This window comes from Otolemur garnettii, unplaced genomic scaffold (assembly GCF_000181295.1).
Source record: "Otolemur garnettii isolate 467f Iridium unplaced genomic scaffold, OtoGar3 scaffold00104, whole genome shotgun sequence".
Lineage (NCBI taxonomy): Eukaryota > Metazoa > Chordata > Mammalia > Primates > Galagidae > Otolemur > Otolemur garnettii.
This window is the reverse complement of record NW_003852499.1, coordinates 4,809,703-4,826,360: the sequence shown is the minus strand read 5'-3', so window position 1 is coordinate 4,826,360 and position 16,658 is coordinate 4,809,703. Positions and strand designations below refer to the sequence as shown.

The 16,658-nt window shown below is 38.1% G+C and overlaps 1 protein-coding gene across 4 annotated transcripts in view; it reads right to left on the bottom strand.

Annotated features, from left to right (window-relative positions):
* Nucleotides 1–6,013: 6,013 nt before the first annotated feature.
* Nucleotides 6,014–16,658, bottom strand: part of PARP11 (poly(ADP-ribose) polymerase family member 11) — a 61,999-nt gene continuing 51,354 nt past the window's right edge. For 2 of the 4 annotated variants that reach the window (XM_003796427.3, XM_012809320.2), the window contains 2 exons: nt 10,311–10,462; nt 8,374–8,842 (listed from right to left, as the gene is read on the bottom strand). In XM_003796427.3, coding sequence (XP_003796475.1) covers nt 8,526–8,842; nt 10,311–10,462 — 469 coding nt within the window. In that variant the 3' untranslated portion in view covers nt 8,374–8,525. Of the gene's footprint in view, nt 8,843–10,310; nt 10,463–16,658 lie in introns of all 4 variants that reach the window. The other 2 variants (XM_023517074.1, XM_023517075.1) reach the window with 2 other exon arrangements.

Genomic DNA, 16,658 nt, shown 5'->3' with positions numbered 1-16,658 from the left:
ACTGCACCAAAATCTATGACCATCTAGATAGTGCAAAAGTATTAGGTGGTTATTGTAGCTTCTGTTGATATTGGCGGTATAAAGGTATGGGACATCTAAATTCATGCTATCCTTATTCACAATCCTGTCCTGTCTCTAGCTCACTAAGGGATGTTTGAAATGAATAAGATAAAAATCTGTCTGGAAGCCAGGGGCAAAGGACACTAAAACTCTAAATCACAATACGGTCTCATTTATGTTGCTCAGCTTTTCTGTGGCCTGCTTCTTCTCTCCTGCTTCCCAAGTTCCTTGTGTTTCTTGAGAACTGAAGGATGATGATGAGCCCTAATGGCAAGTCGCTGTAGTATGACTTCCCTCGGGCATTAAACTATAGCCCCACAGAGACTATACTCTTAGCACAACCCAGCTAGCATGTGTCTGACCCTGTGCTAAGTGCTGCATACACTCACACAACCTCAGGTAATTCTCATAACAGCATTAAAAGGTGAGAAAACAGCAGGTCGGAGAAGCTGCTCAACTTTTCCAATGTTACGTTGCTAGAAAGTAGCAAATCAGGATCTGTAACTAAGATGGTTTGACTCTAAAACCTATGTTTTTCATGAAGTACATTGCTTTCTAAGCACAAAAACCTATGACACATTATCTTCCTACTTTTCAAATATCCATGATCCACAATTTTTTTTAATGAATGATATCAGTGCTAAAATCTTGCGTATATAGCTCCAGGACAACAAAATGACATTGAAAGATGCTTCACTGGCCTGGGAATCAAAGTACATGGGGTCTGTGCCTGGCTCTGACATGGAAATACAACCTCAGGCACTCAGTTCCTCCTGTTCTCCACAAGAGCAAATTATTACCTGATCTCACCTCAATTTTGTAGGAACAGTATAAAAGTTACAGTATAAAATTTGTAGTGCATCAAGTTCAACTCCTCATTTGCTACTTGAGATAAGTATTCCAGAAACAAGACAGTGATATATTCTAGGTTCTAATTTGAAGCTAAGTTTATCGCCCATCGTTTCCATCACACATTTTTTTACAAGAGCATAGAATATCATATTTCAGAGTTCATACTGTATTCCAAGGTGTTAACTTTACCATTGTAAGAATCTTGAGTTTCTTATTTGTGCCAAAGAGGATGGCAACACCTGGGGGCTCCATAACTTGAGAATAACGTGTAGCGTAGCCAGGAGGCAGTACCAGATATGGAGGAGATGAGGAGTAAGGCAAGAAAGATGGCAGAGTGTTAACAATATCCTTTTGGTGGGAGCAGGGGCGGGTGCTGAAGCAGTAAGGTTGAAAGGCTGACTTGCTGGTAAATTTCTCTGTGTTTATGGACACAGAGAGTGCCCAACATTTGTTTGCGTAAGTAAAACAAATCTCATGTGAGGAAAAAGGAAAACAGAATTAGATAGCAGTCTGTGATGTAGTAGTTTCACAGGCCAGATGTAAAACTTTAGAATAGGAAAGGACCCATTTTTCCCAGAAATTATTATAATTGAGGCAAACACCTACCTATCTAGGTGGATTTGGCCAGGGATTACTCCCTGGTGACAGGGGAATCTACTAGATAATTTCTAGAAGACCCTCTCTAAAATTCAGGTCTGAACTGAGCCCCTAGATTTTGTTGCGCCAGATCTGGAGTAAGATACTGCCATCTAGTGTTCATTGTTCTTACAGTCACTAGCACCTCACTGCCTATATACACTGGTCTTATCAGGAAAACCCCCAATAATGTAGTCTTTGTCCTTCAGCAGGACAAAATAGACCTAAATATTAACGATACGTAGAAAAAGGAATCAACATTAAATTATTTGTTAAATTAAAATATCATTTTGACAAGAACATAAGAAAGTAGTCACTACAGCATTGAAATGTGAGAATCCAAGGTTCACTTACATTGTCCTTGGGTCAACTAATAGAACACGCAAGGAACTTGTTCTGGAAGCCTTTAACTGGTAGACATAAGCCTAAGTGGTAGACTGTAGGCAGAGAGAGGTTACATATCAAGGTAAGAGCCAATTAGGCTTGTCTGCTGCAGGTAGGAATGTCTTATCATTAGGAGTATCCAGACACAGGCTGGGTACTTTGTGGGAAGAAGACATTTGAACAGCTAGACAGTTGGTTAAAACAATCGTTCAATCTCTTTTTATCCTAGAATTTGAGTCCTAAAGATAGGGTTTTACTACTGTGCCCTATGTTAAGCACAGCACCTGATAGCAGATATAGGCACTCATTTGGTATTTTATTAAATGAAGAAAAGAATAAATTCACTAACAACTTCCCCACAGGAAGAAAACTAGCCTAAATAAAAGTTAGACAAGTCAAAAAAGAAAAGAGTCCATCCTCTGATACTGGTACTCACAACTGAGCCATGTTATTCTGTCGAACCTAAACTATCTCACAGAAAACCAACCCCAGACAAGGTTATTCTGGGACCACAATAACATGAGACAAAACAAGGCCACTTCATAATTTTGTCTAAGCACAGACAAAAATAAGGTCACTGTGCCACCCACAGAATACCAAACACCCTGTCTCTCAGCCAAAATGAGTGACTGCTTCTCCTTTACCAATTATAGCTTATCTTCAGGTGCTCTCCTATATAGACGGGGTTTATAGACACCCCAAATCACAGAATCATCCCTGCTTTCTGACAGCATCCAATCCCGCGTGAAATCTTGATTCTGCAGACCCTCCCCCAAATCACCAAACCAGATTCTAACTCCTACAGAAAGTTCTTTCTAGCACTCTCTTACTGAGACCCCACATATTCCCCATGGTATGTTTTCCCTTGTTGCCGTGAGTAATAAACCTAACCTGTTTAATTTATAGGGTTGCTCCTGATGGTCCTTGGCTGAAGGGCCTTATACTCACTCGCACTTACTGAGGCTGACTACAGGCTGGGCATTATCCTAAACACGCTGTGGGTAATACTTTTCTAATTCTCTCCCTAACCTTCTGGGGTAAAGATGAGGAAACAGAAGCACAGAGAGGTTATTAATAAATAAGCTTCCCTGGGTCAAATAGCTAGTAAGTGGTGGAGCCAGGAATCAGCCCGAACACCTGACTCCAGAGTCCAAGCTTCAAATAGAGCTTTCAAGGTGAAAGGGAGGAATCTGAGTGTGAGTTCTGGGAGAGAAAAAGGCATAAACAAAGGTACAGAGGCAAGAAAGAACTCCTTTACCTGTAAGCATCTTGATTCTCTTAGTAAATTTTATAAAAATCTACACAATCCCTTCCTTTCACTGCATACACCCATTGGTGTTGGTCCCAGCATCCCTAAAGCTGACCCCGGGGGCCGGGTGCAGTATTGGGAGCAATCCATTTGAATGGTTTTGATTCTGCCACTCTGAGTTTTAATGATTAAAGAAAAAAAACCTTCCAGCCTACCTCTACTCATATGATTCTTATTTCATCTCTTCAAAGCCTGGTATGGCATAGATGGGTGTGGCCAGGAGACATAAAATCCTCGTGCACCTAATTCACACCTACTCATCTCCACATTCAAATGTCACTCCCTAGGGAAGACTTCCCTAATTCCCTAGGATAGGCGAAATCCCTTTGTCAAAGCCCATCACTCTTGTCATTACAGTTCAGTACAGTTCTCCCTGCCTGACTTTCAGTTCCATGACAGCAGAGGCCACGTGTGGCTTGTTCACTGCCTGGTACACCACAAAAACTCAGAATTGTTAACTTGAAGGGGGATGAGCATGGGAACTAATTAGTGGCAGAGTTTCAGGGTGAACCAGGTCAATTCGTTTTCCTTCCTACTTTAAGCCCTTGCTTCTTTCTTCTTAATGCATCATGATCCCTGCTATTGTATTTTCTTGACCCAAACTCAAAAATCAGTCAGCAATGCTCAATCAAGTATCTTTCTTTTAACAAGAGTCTGATTAGTCTTTCATAAGCTGCACCTTCTGAAAAGCAAAGCTTCCCCCTCGGGTGAGTTATCCAAGGTCACACTGAGTCAAACAGGAAAGCCTGAAATAAAAATCAGATCAGTTGATTCCCAAGTTGGTGCTTGATCTTCTTTTTAAAGGAATAAAGCAGAGGTAATGGGCTTGAACACTGATTCTTTGATAGTGTTAATCAAATGTGGGCTTATAATGCCTGCAGCTTCCACATGTTATCTATCAAACATAAAAGCATAATAAGCCCTTCAGGAAAAGGTACTTTTTAAAAAGGAACAGGAAAACACAAGAAGTATGGGCTGGATGTATAATTAATATTGTAAAAGTGATTTGAATTTTGATTGTGACTCTGCATAAGCTGGTTTACCATGGTGAAGTTAGGATAAGTCAGAGTTAGAATCAGCTTACTATACAAGCTCTTGGTAGAGGGTTCAGCAAAGCTAAGAAGCTGAAGAAAATACAAATGTCTGTGCATAAAACCTATGTTCTGATCTCCTGAGAAGCCACTTAAAAACGAATAAGACCAGCGCTAAATTCTTAGATACACAGCCACACAGCGAGAGAGTTCAAATAAAAGTCAAGTTCTTAGCCTGCAGCACTAAAAACATGAAGGCCAATTAAAGCTGAGAAAATGGATTATATAATCATACAGCAGGAGACTTAGATCAGTTACAGCAAGGAATTTACTGTTGGGGTGTTAGGAAGAACAGAGCATCCTTTTACCTGGGATGGATTCAGCACAGTTCAGTACAGGAAAGGCACAGAAGGAAAGACAGAGACTACATGAGCTCTCAAACCACCTTCCATCCTGGAGTTTCTGAAAATGTAAGAAGTAAACCACCTCTGCCAAAAAGGGAAGGTCAAGGGATAAACTTTGCACTTCTCTCCTAGATATTTAAGGCTCACCTCCGCCTGCATAAATTATCAGACTAACCAGGCAGCCCCCAAATAATCATGAATTGTTTTGAAATGTTCATTTCTTCCATTTGTGGTGCCCCAAGCAACATCATGAAATAATAAAGGGAAGTGCAACAGGCCAACTCCTATCACCAAAACTTTCTGCATACAGTGCAAAGGCATAAAGATAAGTAGAGTCACTTAGCTAAAGTTTCTCATCAAAAATAATTTTTGACACGGTTTTTGCTTATTTTGTGTAGCAAAATAATTTTTGCTACAACAGTTGTTCAAGTGCTGAGAGAGGTCTGTACATTAAATTGGGGAAAAAGCCATGTAGGCTTTTTGCTATTTTTCTTTGCCTTTTATCTCTTTTATAAGTACAGAATATATAATTATATCTAGAAATCGACCATCTCTTTGTTTTAAACCAAAGAAAATATTTTAAAATAAACCAAAAAATCCTTCCCCAGGGAGAGAGGAAATTGTGCTCAACTAAAGCACAATTAGCAATGCTATACAATTGTTTCTCCTGTTATACCCAGTTATCTGGGAGGTGACCAAAAGTACCTGAAGGGCCCAGGAACAAAAATGTACAAAATTGTCACATCTCTATACCATCAATCAAAGCTTGACTGAATTTTTATCACAATGCGTGTTAATAATTAGTCCAATATTTAGACAGACTTAGACATGATTTTAGTGAGTGGAAAACTTGACTTGTTTCCGCAGGTAAGCCTCATTCTGGCCTCAGTTCTCTCTACTCTAAAATTACCATAGCCTTTGATACCTTCCTTAAACCAACTGGAGCTTAAAGGTTAAACAGAATGTCTAACAGGCTTCAACAGGAATGACTGTAGACACAGGGGGAATGGTGGGAGGTTGCATGGACTGCAGGAAGCATGCTCCTGGGGTGAATGCAAATACCCCTTCCAGAACTATTCCCCTGAGTAGGAATCCTGCACACCAAGAGGAAACCTTGCTACAGGTGTGAGGCCTTCACCAGTCCTAGCATTTTTCAATAGCAAAGAGTGAATGATTTCCCCCATAGGTTGTTTGATCAGCTCACAATGATTCAAACTCAAGAGACTTCCCCCATCTGCAACTGGAGTACTTAAGAATTATAGGAAACATACAACTTAAATTTCCATTAAGACGGAGCTAAAAACTTAAATAACGCAAGGTGGAGATGAATCACAGGAAACATAGAAACAAATATGTGGTATACGCAGATAACCAAGAAAGTTTTAATCGCCACATGTAAAAACAATATATTCATGTATCAAAATGGCTCCAAATTCTTTATCATCAACACCATCAACAGTCTAGAAATGAAATGATGCACTAGTTAAAACCTTCCTGTTCACAACTGAAGGATTTATGAACTGTTTTTTTATAAACACATTTTTTTACCCTGAGGCTGATACCATCACAGTGAAAAACAAAAGTCACCATCAAATGGAATTTATTCAATACAGAGTTTGAAAAAAACAATTGTCATTGTTGTGGAGTGATTTCTATTCATTCTCCTCACTGCCACTATGTGATGACAACAAGAAAAAATGGCAAATAGTTGCATCCAGTCTGATTATATACTGATCATACGATTCTCAACTCAATCTATTGACTAAAACAAAAAAATAAAATTTTAACATCCATTAACTCTATCTACACTATCATATTTTAAAACATGTATTAAAACCAGTTCTTTCTTATAAAAGGAGAGTTGGCAGTACATTCTCAGATAAAAATAACAGGACAGTGCTTTCTCATATTGGCTACGGCAGTGTACCCTCCATATTTCATATAAACCAACTAAGTAAGTTCAGAATCTGCCTTGAGATAAGATCACACATATCTAAAAGAAAAGAAAAATAACTTCCAAACGCTACAACAGTTATTCAAGTGCAGAGAGAGGTTTGTACATTAAATTGGAAAAAAAGCCATGTAGAATGGGGAATGATTTTAACATTTTTTGGTATGGTGTGCCACCTCTCCACAAGGCAGCCTAGTGACTGTGCCTCCTGTTATTTCCATGATGATCTCTGTATGTTTTTAAAATGTGCTCTTTCTAAATATTCATAGCACTTCAACCAAATCCTGCAATTAGGCTATACATATGAGTCAGGAAATCTTTACTGACACCTTGTTTCAAAGGTACTGTCCATGCAATTTCCTGGGGATTACTTACTTTCCACTGCACAATTACATATGTGGTAAGCTATAACGGAAATCTGAAGATTTACAGCACTTGGAAGAATTACCATCCCTAATCCTATTGAATGCTGTACTTTGATTATTTCTAGATGCCTTCCCAATTCAAATGATTTAAGTGAACAATATCAGCATGGACACTTACTGGAATTTTGATGGAGAAGTTATATCGTATTCACTAACACTGAGCCAAAACAAGGTGAAGATAATGAAGAGAGAAATCAGTATTAGAGTTAGAAAAAGGTTTTCTGTAAAGGCTTGGTATATATGCTTTCTTTCCCAGGCAGAATCATGGAAAGTCAATGCTTGAAAGACTTCTTACAGCCACATGGGCAATTCCCCATCTGGTACTTGACCTCCTATACAGCATTTCTACCAAGTTGTTATCTTGCCTCTACTTGAATACCTTTAGTAGCAGGAAATTCTTCCAATAATACTTTCTTCCTTAGAGTAGCCAAACAGATTGAACAGGTAAAGAAACTTCCATTAAGCATGATTATGAATAATATGTAACTTTTCAAAACAGTTAGTAGATTGTAAATAGCTACTCCAAAGGATAAAAGATTTGTTCCAAGCATTGCCTGCTTTCTGTAATGATTCAAAATGGGAAAATACAACTTTGAGATGTGAATTTTAGAAATCATTGAATTCTTGTAGGGGAGCAAATAAAAACATTTTAGAAGTGATCATTGTAGGGACTCCACAACAAAGGAAAAAAATAAATGTGTTTTATATAATAAAAATTTCATTTGAAGATGCAATAAACACCTTGCACAGCAAGTCCGGGTGCAAGAATTAAAGAGCCCCAGTGGAGGAAGTGTAGGCTAATTACGGTCTGCTGCCGGAGACAGAATGACAAGTCTGAGGCTGCCGCCTGCTATCCTAAGGCGACTGGTAGCAGGGTGCTCCATCTAGATTTCTGTCCTTCTGGCTTATCTGACCGAACTGCAAATGATTCTTTTTTGTGATTCCTCTCAAGGTGCTCAGACTATTTCAGGGTTTTAAATCTCTCCCTGAGAAGACCACCAAAGCCACATGTTGACTGGTAGATACTATTACCAGAATTCAATTCATAAAGGACCAATTCCTCTAATGGGACACATTTCTGTCTACATTTTTATTTTTTGAACATCTATGTGAATAAATCTGTTTGAAGTAAGACCATTTATTCTGAAAACACATATGTAAACTTTAAAGATTCTGAATTACCCTATTAGTTGAAACTCAGCTGATTCCATTTTGAATGGTATCTTTCACCTTGATGTGTTAAAATGGCAACAGTATCAATTTTTAACCAACATGACTATGAGAAATGGGCAAAAACAAAACAACAAAAAAACCAACCTTAAAGTCAGTATGTCTTTTTATATGGAGGCCACTTTTTCTTTCGTATTTTTTCAAAAGTACCAGATAATTAACATACTGGCTAGATGATGGGAGAGCAAATCTTCCTGCAAAAAAGAATAAAACTTCCTTGACCACTGAGATTTGGAAGTAAAATCAATGAAAGTCTATCAAGTACTCAGGATAGATTTGGTTGGCATCAAATACCACAAAGATCTTTGGATTCCAGGTATCATCCACACAGCTGTCATATAAATTCACATAGCTCCCGTCTTTGGAAGGAGGTCGCATGTATTTGGAGTCTCCATTTATGTAATCTCCAATTAGCACTCGAGCAAGAAACATAGATTTATATGTTCTAAATAGATGCCGCTGTTGCAAGCTGACACCATGAATTTGGAATGTGTTCCCATGCTTTATATCATCTTTGCAGAAGCGACTGGAGTAAGCAGCATCTCTAGCAAAATAGGTTCCTTAAACAAAAAGGACCAAAAAAGCCAAGATTACTCCTAAGAATATATTAAAAACAAGCAAAAACATTCTAATTGCCAGGAGAATAGATGCATGGAACTGGATAATAAAAATAGATGTGGAATCTCCTCATCTGCAGATCTTTAAGAAAAGAATAGAGATCCATCTGTTATGGACAGCTGTGGTGCAGCCTGCCTTAGGAATAGATTTGCTGGTATAGAACAGTCCTCACCGCCAACACCATCCCCGGCCCATGCCAAAATGAAGCTATTAGACTTTTGTAGTTTCAAAATTGCAAAGGAAATTTTCCAAAGACCCCAATAAATAACACAGTTAAAAATAGCTCAGTGATTAAAAAATGGTGGCAGGACCTGAGTTTTTACTGTGTGGCCCTCCTTCCCATTCCTATTTCCTTCTACCACTTCCCCACTCCATTACAACTACTGGTCTACAGACATTCTTTCGAACCCTAAGAAACCATGATACAGGGTAACAATTCTACATTTCTGGAAATAATAGAATCTCATATCTGGGAAAAGACTTCTGACGGAGAGCAATGCTATTTGTATCTGAGCTCTCAAAAAGAACAATTTCACTGGCTGACTGCCTGCATATGAAAACTCAATAAAGCAATCAACTCCTCCGAGATGGCAGACATGAGAGATTGAACATCATTAAGGGCATACTTACTCTAAAGAATTTTGGAAACAAATTGCAAAGTCTCATATTCACCCAATATTGCTGGGATTCATATAGCACTTTCCGACCTTTGCAGTTAAATAAAGGTCTATATAGACTTTTTAATAGTCTATATGAATAAAGGCTTTTGCAAAATACAGAATATGCTGATCTTAAGTGGTAAGATACCAAGTAAAGACCAGAAAAATAAATGTCTATCCCTTGCCTTTTTCCTTCACTTCTCCCCTTGATTTTCTCAAGCAGTGGGCATAAATTGGAGAACTTAGACTTTTACAACATTAGAAGTAAAATGAGATTTTACTCCACTATTCTTTATTGGTCATTAATATTCTTGCCCATAATTTTTTTTTAAAAAACAAAACAAACACACTAGTACCTATACCAGTGTACAATGTAGTTATAATTAATTTATTCTATCATTCTCTATAGATTTTCTATAAAGCAATTTAGCATATAGTCTTATAGGTGGAAAGGATTTATAGTAGAAAATTAAATATATTACGAAAATCAGCTAATACAGGTATGATGGCCCATCTGGATGGCTGGGATTTGGAAAGCTATTTAATCTGGTAGAAGTCTAAGAGTCTGAATTCCATCATGTATGATGGCTTTTCTATGGCACATAAACTCTTTAAGATAGGCCTGGAACCCAGCATAGTAAATTTTAACTTAATGCCTACCAAAACCCTGAATTCCAAAATAATTAATTATCTCTCAAAAGAGAAAACACTCTGGTAGGACTCCAACTGAACCTAGAATTCTGATAATTACCTTTTCCAAACACAGCACCATGTATGCCATTTATTCTCCAATCAAAGTTATGAATGCAAATTGCTTCCACAAATTCACTGCTGGTGCCATGAAATAGCATTTGTTCATTAATCTGAGGCACACCTCTTTTTTTCTTGAGCTGAGCCTTTTTCCTAAAAACACAAGACACACAGACCAAAAAAGCACACAGAGAAATATATCATAAATGACATTTATTAATCTTAATGAGTAAAGTTCAATAGAAAGGATGAAATAGAAAATATGTACTTCTTTATTATAAATCATAAGTAGACAAAGCAGAGCTGGAAGAGAAATATTTCCAAATGTTCTCGAACATGTAAGTCATCTCATCAAAAATTAAAGTTAACATGAAGACTTAAGGTTGAAAATTATACCAAAAACCATAGTTATCCCAGATTATACCCCATCATAGCAAAGGTAACTAATTGCCTAAATCAGCTAAGCTTCATAAATGTTTAAAAATGAGACAAGATGCAATTAAATATTTCGAAGTTCACAGAGTCTTCAGACATGAAGACTTGAATTCCTTAAGTAGGGATGAGGTCTTATTCTTTTTATCCTCACAGACTAGACAATGTTAGTTGAATTAAAATGAACTTAAAACTGTATACGTGCAGGAATATTAAGCCATCCACTTCAACCCTCTTTCCAATGAACAAATCTATTCTAGCATATAGGAGCATATTCAATGCAGGACTTACTGTAACAGAAAAAACCAAAACCAAAAGACTGAAAACAGCCTAAAATTCCTTCACAGAGAAGTAAACATATAATTATATATTTATATATAAATGTTAAAAGTAATGAACGTGGTCTATGTGCGTTAACACTGTAAATCTTGCCAGGTATGGTGGCACATGCCTGGAATCCTAACACTCTGGGAGGCCAAGATGGGTGGATTGCCTGAGCTCAGGAGTTTGAGACCAGCCTGAGCAAGAGGGAGACCCCATCTCTACTAGAAATAGAAAAATTAGCTGGGCATGGTGGCTGTAGTCCCAGCTACTCGGGAGGCTGAAGCAAAAGGATTACCTGAACCCAAGAGACCTCACCTCAACACTCTACCCAGGAGATAGAATGAGACTATCTCAAAAAATACAAAAACAAACATAAAACCAAAAGTCAAATCTTGAAAAATAATATTAAATGTAAAAAGAATGTTGCAAAAAGAGATATATAGCTCAAAATAATACAGTGTGTTATATAAATACAAACACAGGGAGTAACCAATATAAAAGAATGGACAAGAAAGCATCACACCAATCTCAGGAGCAAAGGAGGAGAGAAGATGAGGATGGGTAAATACTTCACCTGTGTCTATATGAAGAGGAAGAAAATGTGACAAGTACCAAAATGTTAAATCTGACTGGTAGATACACGGTAGACTGTAAACTATATGCTGTATTTTCATTTCTGAAATATCCCATTAAAAACGATGTTTTGAAAATTAAAAAGAATTCCCCCCTTACACCTCTGAGAGCTAGTTATTTAATGTCTGCTTCAATCCTTTCTAGGGTCAAGTACTCACTGCTTTGTAAGACAGCACAACCTATTTGTGATGTGTTATAATTGTTGCCAAGTGGATCTGCTGCTTCTACTGATTGATGTTAGTTATTCCCTCTGAACACAGAACAATTCAAATCACTCTTATGCAGAATAACTCTGCAAATCTCCAAAGATACCTATGAACCCCTACCGAAACTTTCTTCTCTAGGTTGAACTATACCATTCCCTCAACTACTCCTGATACAGAATAGCTTCCAGGCCCTTCTCTGCCCAGGACAGTCTTTAATTAACAAGCACCTGGTGGATACCTTCTAGTGTATAAGTGTTGATAAGAACAGAAACAGTCCAGACATCATCAGACAGCACTGACCCGCAGCCCCACTGAATTCATTTTGGCAGCAGGGGCATCAGACTGCTTATATAAGGAAGTAGGTCGTCAATTAACACTCCCAGGATTTCTTCATACTAGACCTCCCTTAGCTTGCTGTATATGTACAGCTGATTTATAAACCAAATGCAGATTTATTTCAGTTAAGCCTTACTTGATATTGTAAATTTAAAAGTAAAAATTAGGCAACAAAGTAAGATATCCGTATCTCAGGCAGACAGATTTTATAAGCAACATGGAACTTAGTGAATATGTGGAGAGACAGATACTTGCATATAAATGGGGACGTGAAAGTGTACACAGTTTTTCTCAAGAATCATTTGGCAATGTGAATTAAAATTCAATATGTATATGCTTTGGTCTACTGAATATGCTCTTTTCATACCATTCGCGTGACATCAGAAGAATGTACACTAAGCAAAGATTTACTTCACCAAAAGCCAGCTGTTTTCACTAAAAGCAAATTCTACCAACTTTCTTTTTAAGAACTTATGTACTGTCTCACTTTTTAAAATAATGCACATTTGTTCCTTTTGTAACTAAGAAAAAAAAAACATTTTTTTTTTTGGAAGATAAAATTTGTTTTGACCCACTATTTCAACCTTCCAAGGTCTTTCTGACTCTTGATTCACTCACACAACAAGCTACTCCTTCTGGTTTTGGATCTTTCACAAGTATGATAAGCAAGCCTTCCACATTTCAATCTACAGCCCTGAAAAAATATTGAGGGACTCAAGAAGAAAGCCTACATGTCATTCAAGTTACTCTTTGCATAAGAACTTTAACTATTAGATTTTTACTATCACCTGGCATAAATTTCTCTATCATCGTCTCCATCAACTACTTTATAGAAACCAAGTTTCTATAAAGACTGTTTAAAGGGATTACTGTCTACCACTATGGGGATCTGATTAATTCGTTTGGCATTTGTGAACCCACACTGGGTTTTCTGAAGTAAACATTTGTTTAATACATACTATCAAGCTTTATGGTCTATAAGGACTAGAATCCACTATACTCTAAAAAGTCAGGATATTCAATTCACCACTACTTTTCAGTTATCCATTAGAATGAATCTCAGTTTGAAATTCAGAAGTGTCTGTCTTAGATATTAAAAATGAACTGTAATTTAAAGAGCCTGGAGTACGGACACTGGCATGTATTGAAAACACTGCTTGGTTACTCTGCTTGGTTACTGGACTGGGTAGAACATATACGTAGTTACCAACTGAAGGCAGAGCAGGGTACAGGGATTAAAGCTTTGCCTCTCCACAGCACAACCTGTTCAAGTGCCCACTACTACAGCACCCATGAAATGTGGACACTCACAGACTATGACCTTGGTGTTCCAGAAAGGCTAAAGTTGAGTTCCAGGGCCTCTTGAACTTCAATTAAACCTGCAAGGAAAATGACAAGACTACACTAAGTTCTTCACAACCCTGCCCCCTTTCCCAAACCCACATTCTCTTCTGAACTTACTGAAAGTACTGTGGCACCCATTTCTTAAAGATGTCTCAAAATTACCCACCCTCTTAGGAACTAGAGTTCCAAAAGACTAAACTATATATGCCATGTAGCCTGTACTGGAGCAGGAACATCTTCATGCTCTGAATTAAAATAAGTTTGCCTAAGTATAGACCAGTGATCCTCTACCCTAACTGAATATCAGAGTCACTTGTAGAACTTTTTAAAGATAAAAACTTTAGAACCCAGAAGTTCTGATTCAGTAGATCCGGGATGAGTGACAGCTATTTTTATGTGTTGATAAGCTCCACAGGTGATTCTAACATGCAGCCAGGTTTGAGAATCTCTGATATAAATCCACATTTTGAATAGTCAGCAGCTTTGGCTACCTTATTCTTCACAACTCTAGAACAATCTAGCCATCTTCCCTATCAGCTCTGACATTCGTACTGCTAGAGACAGTACAAATTGAACATAACATCCCCATGGTTTCCACTACAAACTCACATACTCTAACTTCAGCTGAACCCTCAATGCTGATAGAAATCCTGTCATTCTCAAGTTCTCAGCCATTTCCTACAGCAGCCATTTCATGTCTCCCCTTTTCTTTTTCTTTTCCTCTTACCCACACCTCCCTAACACTTCTTCTTATTTCACCAAGGAAATGGAAAGTATTAGGAAAGAATTGCCTAACCTAACTCCCTTCTTCAACCTGTACCTCTACGTCTCTATACCAACTGGACCACCCTTGCCTATCTCCCTTCTGACATGTGTTCTCCGAATTTCATCCCATCATACCTCTTCAGAAGTTGTAATCCATTGATTACCCTTCTTTTCTTTCTCTAGTCCTAAGAGAAAGAGAAATTCTTTTTCCCTATAGGTTCTTCCCAATCTCAGTACTCAGATCTCTCCCATCATTAAACTCAAAAATATTAAAAAAACAAAAACCCTCTTCCCAATCTTACATTTACCTATCTTCTCCTATCTTTCATCCTCTTTACTGCCAAGCTCCTTGAAAGAGTTGTTGACATTTGCTGTATACACAATATAATGTCTATTACCATTGCTTTCATTAAGGTTGCCTTCTTACTGCAAAAGCTGAAGGAAGCTCTCAGTATTCATCTGACTTGACATCGCTTCAGTATGTGATCTTGCAGATGACACCCACTTGTATAAACCAGTTTTTCCTTCAGTTTCTCTAATTACACATTCTACTGTTTCCTCCACTTTCTGTGGTTGTTACCTCTGTTTCCTCCTTGGGTTTTCTGTTTCTCTGTTAATCACTTCCAGGATTTGATTCTTTGCCCTCTTCTTTTTAAAATCATCTTATTTATTCCTATAGTTTCTATTACCCCACATTTTCTAACTCCAAACCAGGGGCGTCCAACCTTTTTTCTTTTCTGCTGCATGTTGGAAGAAGAAGAGTTGTCCTGGGCCGCACATGAAATACACAAATGCTGGCAAAAGCTGGTTAGCTTATCACAGATAAGCAGGAGAAGTCCTCATAGAATGAGCATGCAGCCCACAGGCTGCAGGTTGGACACCCCTGTACGCCCCTCTTCTGAGCTTCATATTAACTGCTGCATATCAACTACTACATCCTCTCCCCATCCCTAAAGGGGTCCCTACCCATATTCCCTCATCAAATTGAAACAAGCCAGAAACTGGGAGTTATTGTTCTCCTATCCCTTCCCCACCCATAACACACATTAAATCAAACACCAAGCCCCACTACCTTAGTATCTCAACACTGTCCTCTTTGCTCCACCACAGCAGATACCACTTTGGTTTGCCAAGGTGTCTCAATCTAATTACTGAAACCATTTCCTCAACTGGTCTCTCTGCTTTAAACTGTAATCCCATCATCTCAGGGTTTCTCAACTTTGGCACTAATATTTTAAGCTGGATAATTCTTTGTTGAAGGGTACTATCTGTGCATTGTAGGATGTTTGGCATCCCAGACTTCTCTCCAGTGGATGCCAGAAGCACCCCCATCCATAGCATGACAATTTTTTTTTTAATCGTTGAAGATTCATTGAGGGTACAAAGAACCAGGTCACATTGATTGCATTTGTTAGGTAAAGTCCCTCTTATAGTTGTGTCCTGCCCCCAAAAGGTGTGTCACACACTGTGACCCCCCCCATGCCCCTCCCTCCTTCCCTCTCTCTACTCTTCCTTTTCCCCATCCCCCACTGTGGTCATCAACTATGAGAATTGAGTACATAGAATTCTTGCTCCTCCATTCTGAGATGCTTTACTAGAATAATATGTTCCACTTCCATCTAGGTTAATACAATGGATGTAAATTCTCCATCTTTTTAATGGCTGAATAGTATTCCATGATACACATACACCATAGCTTGTTAATCCATTCCTGGGTTGGTGGGCATTTAGGCTGTTTCCACATTTTGGCGATTGTAAATTGAGCTGTGATATACAAACAGTCTAGTGCAAGTGTCCTTATGGTAAAAGGGTTTTTTTTCTTCTGGGTAGATGCCCAGTAATGGGGATTACTGGATCAAATGTGAGGTCTAGATTGAGTTCTTTGAGGGTTTTCCATATTTCCTTCCAAAAAGGTTGTATTAGTTTGTAGTCCCACCAGCAATGTGTAAAAGTGTTCTCTTCTCTCCATATCCAGATTAGCATCTGGAGTTTAAGATTTTGTGATGTGGGCCAGTCTCGCTGGGGTTAGATGGTACCTCAGGGTGGTTTTGATTTGTATTTCTCTAATAATTAGGGATGATGAAAAACATTTTTTCATATGTTTGTTAGCCATTCGTCTGTCTTCTTTAGAGAAGGTTCTATTCATGTTTCTTGCCCATTGATATATGGGATTGTTGGCTTTTTTCATGTGGATTAATTTGAGTTCTCTATAGATCCTAGTTGTCTGTATGCTTTGCCTGTTGTCTCCTTAGCTGTACAGAAACTTTTCAGTTTAATTAAGACCCATTTGTTTATTTTTGTTGTTGTTG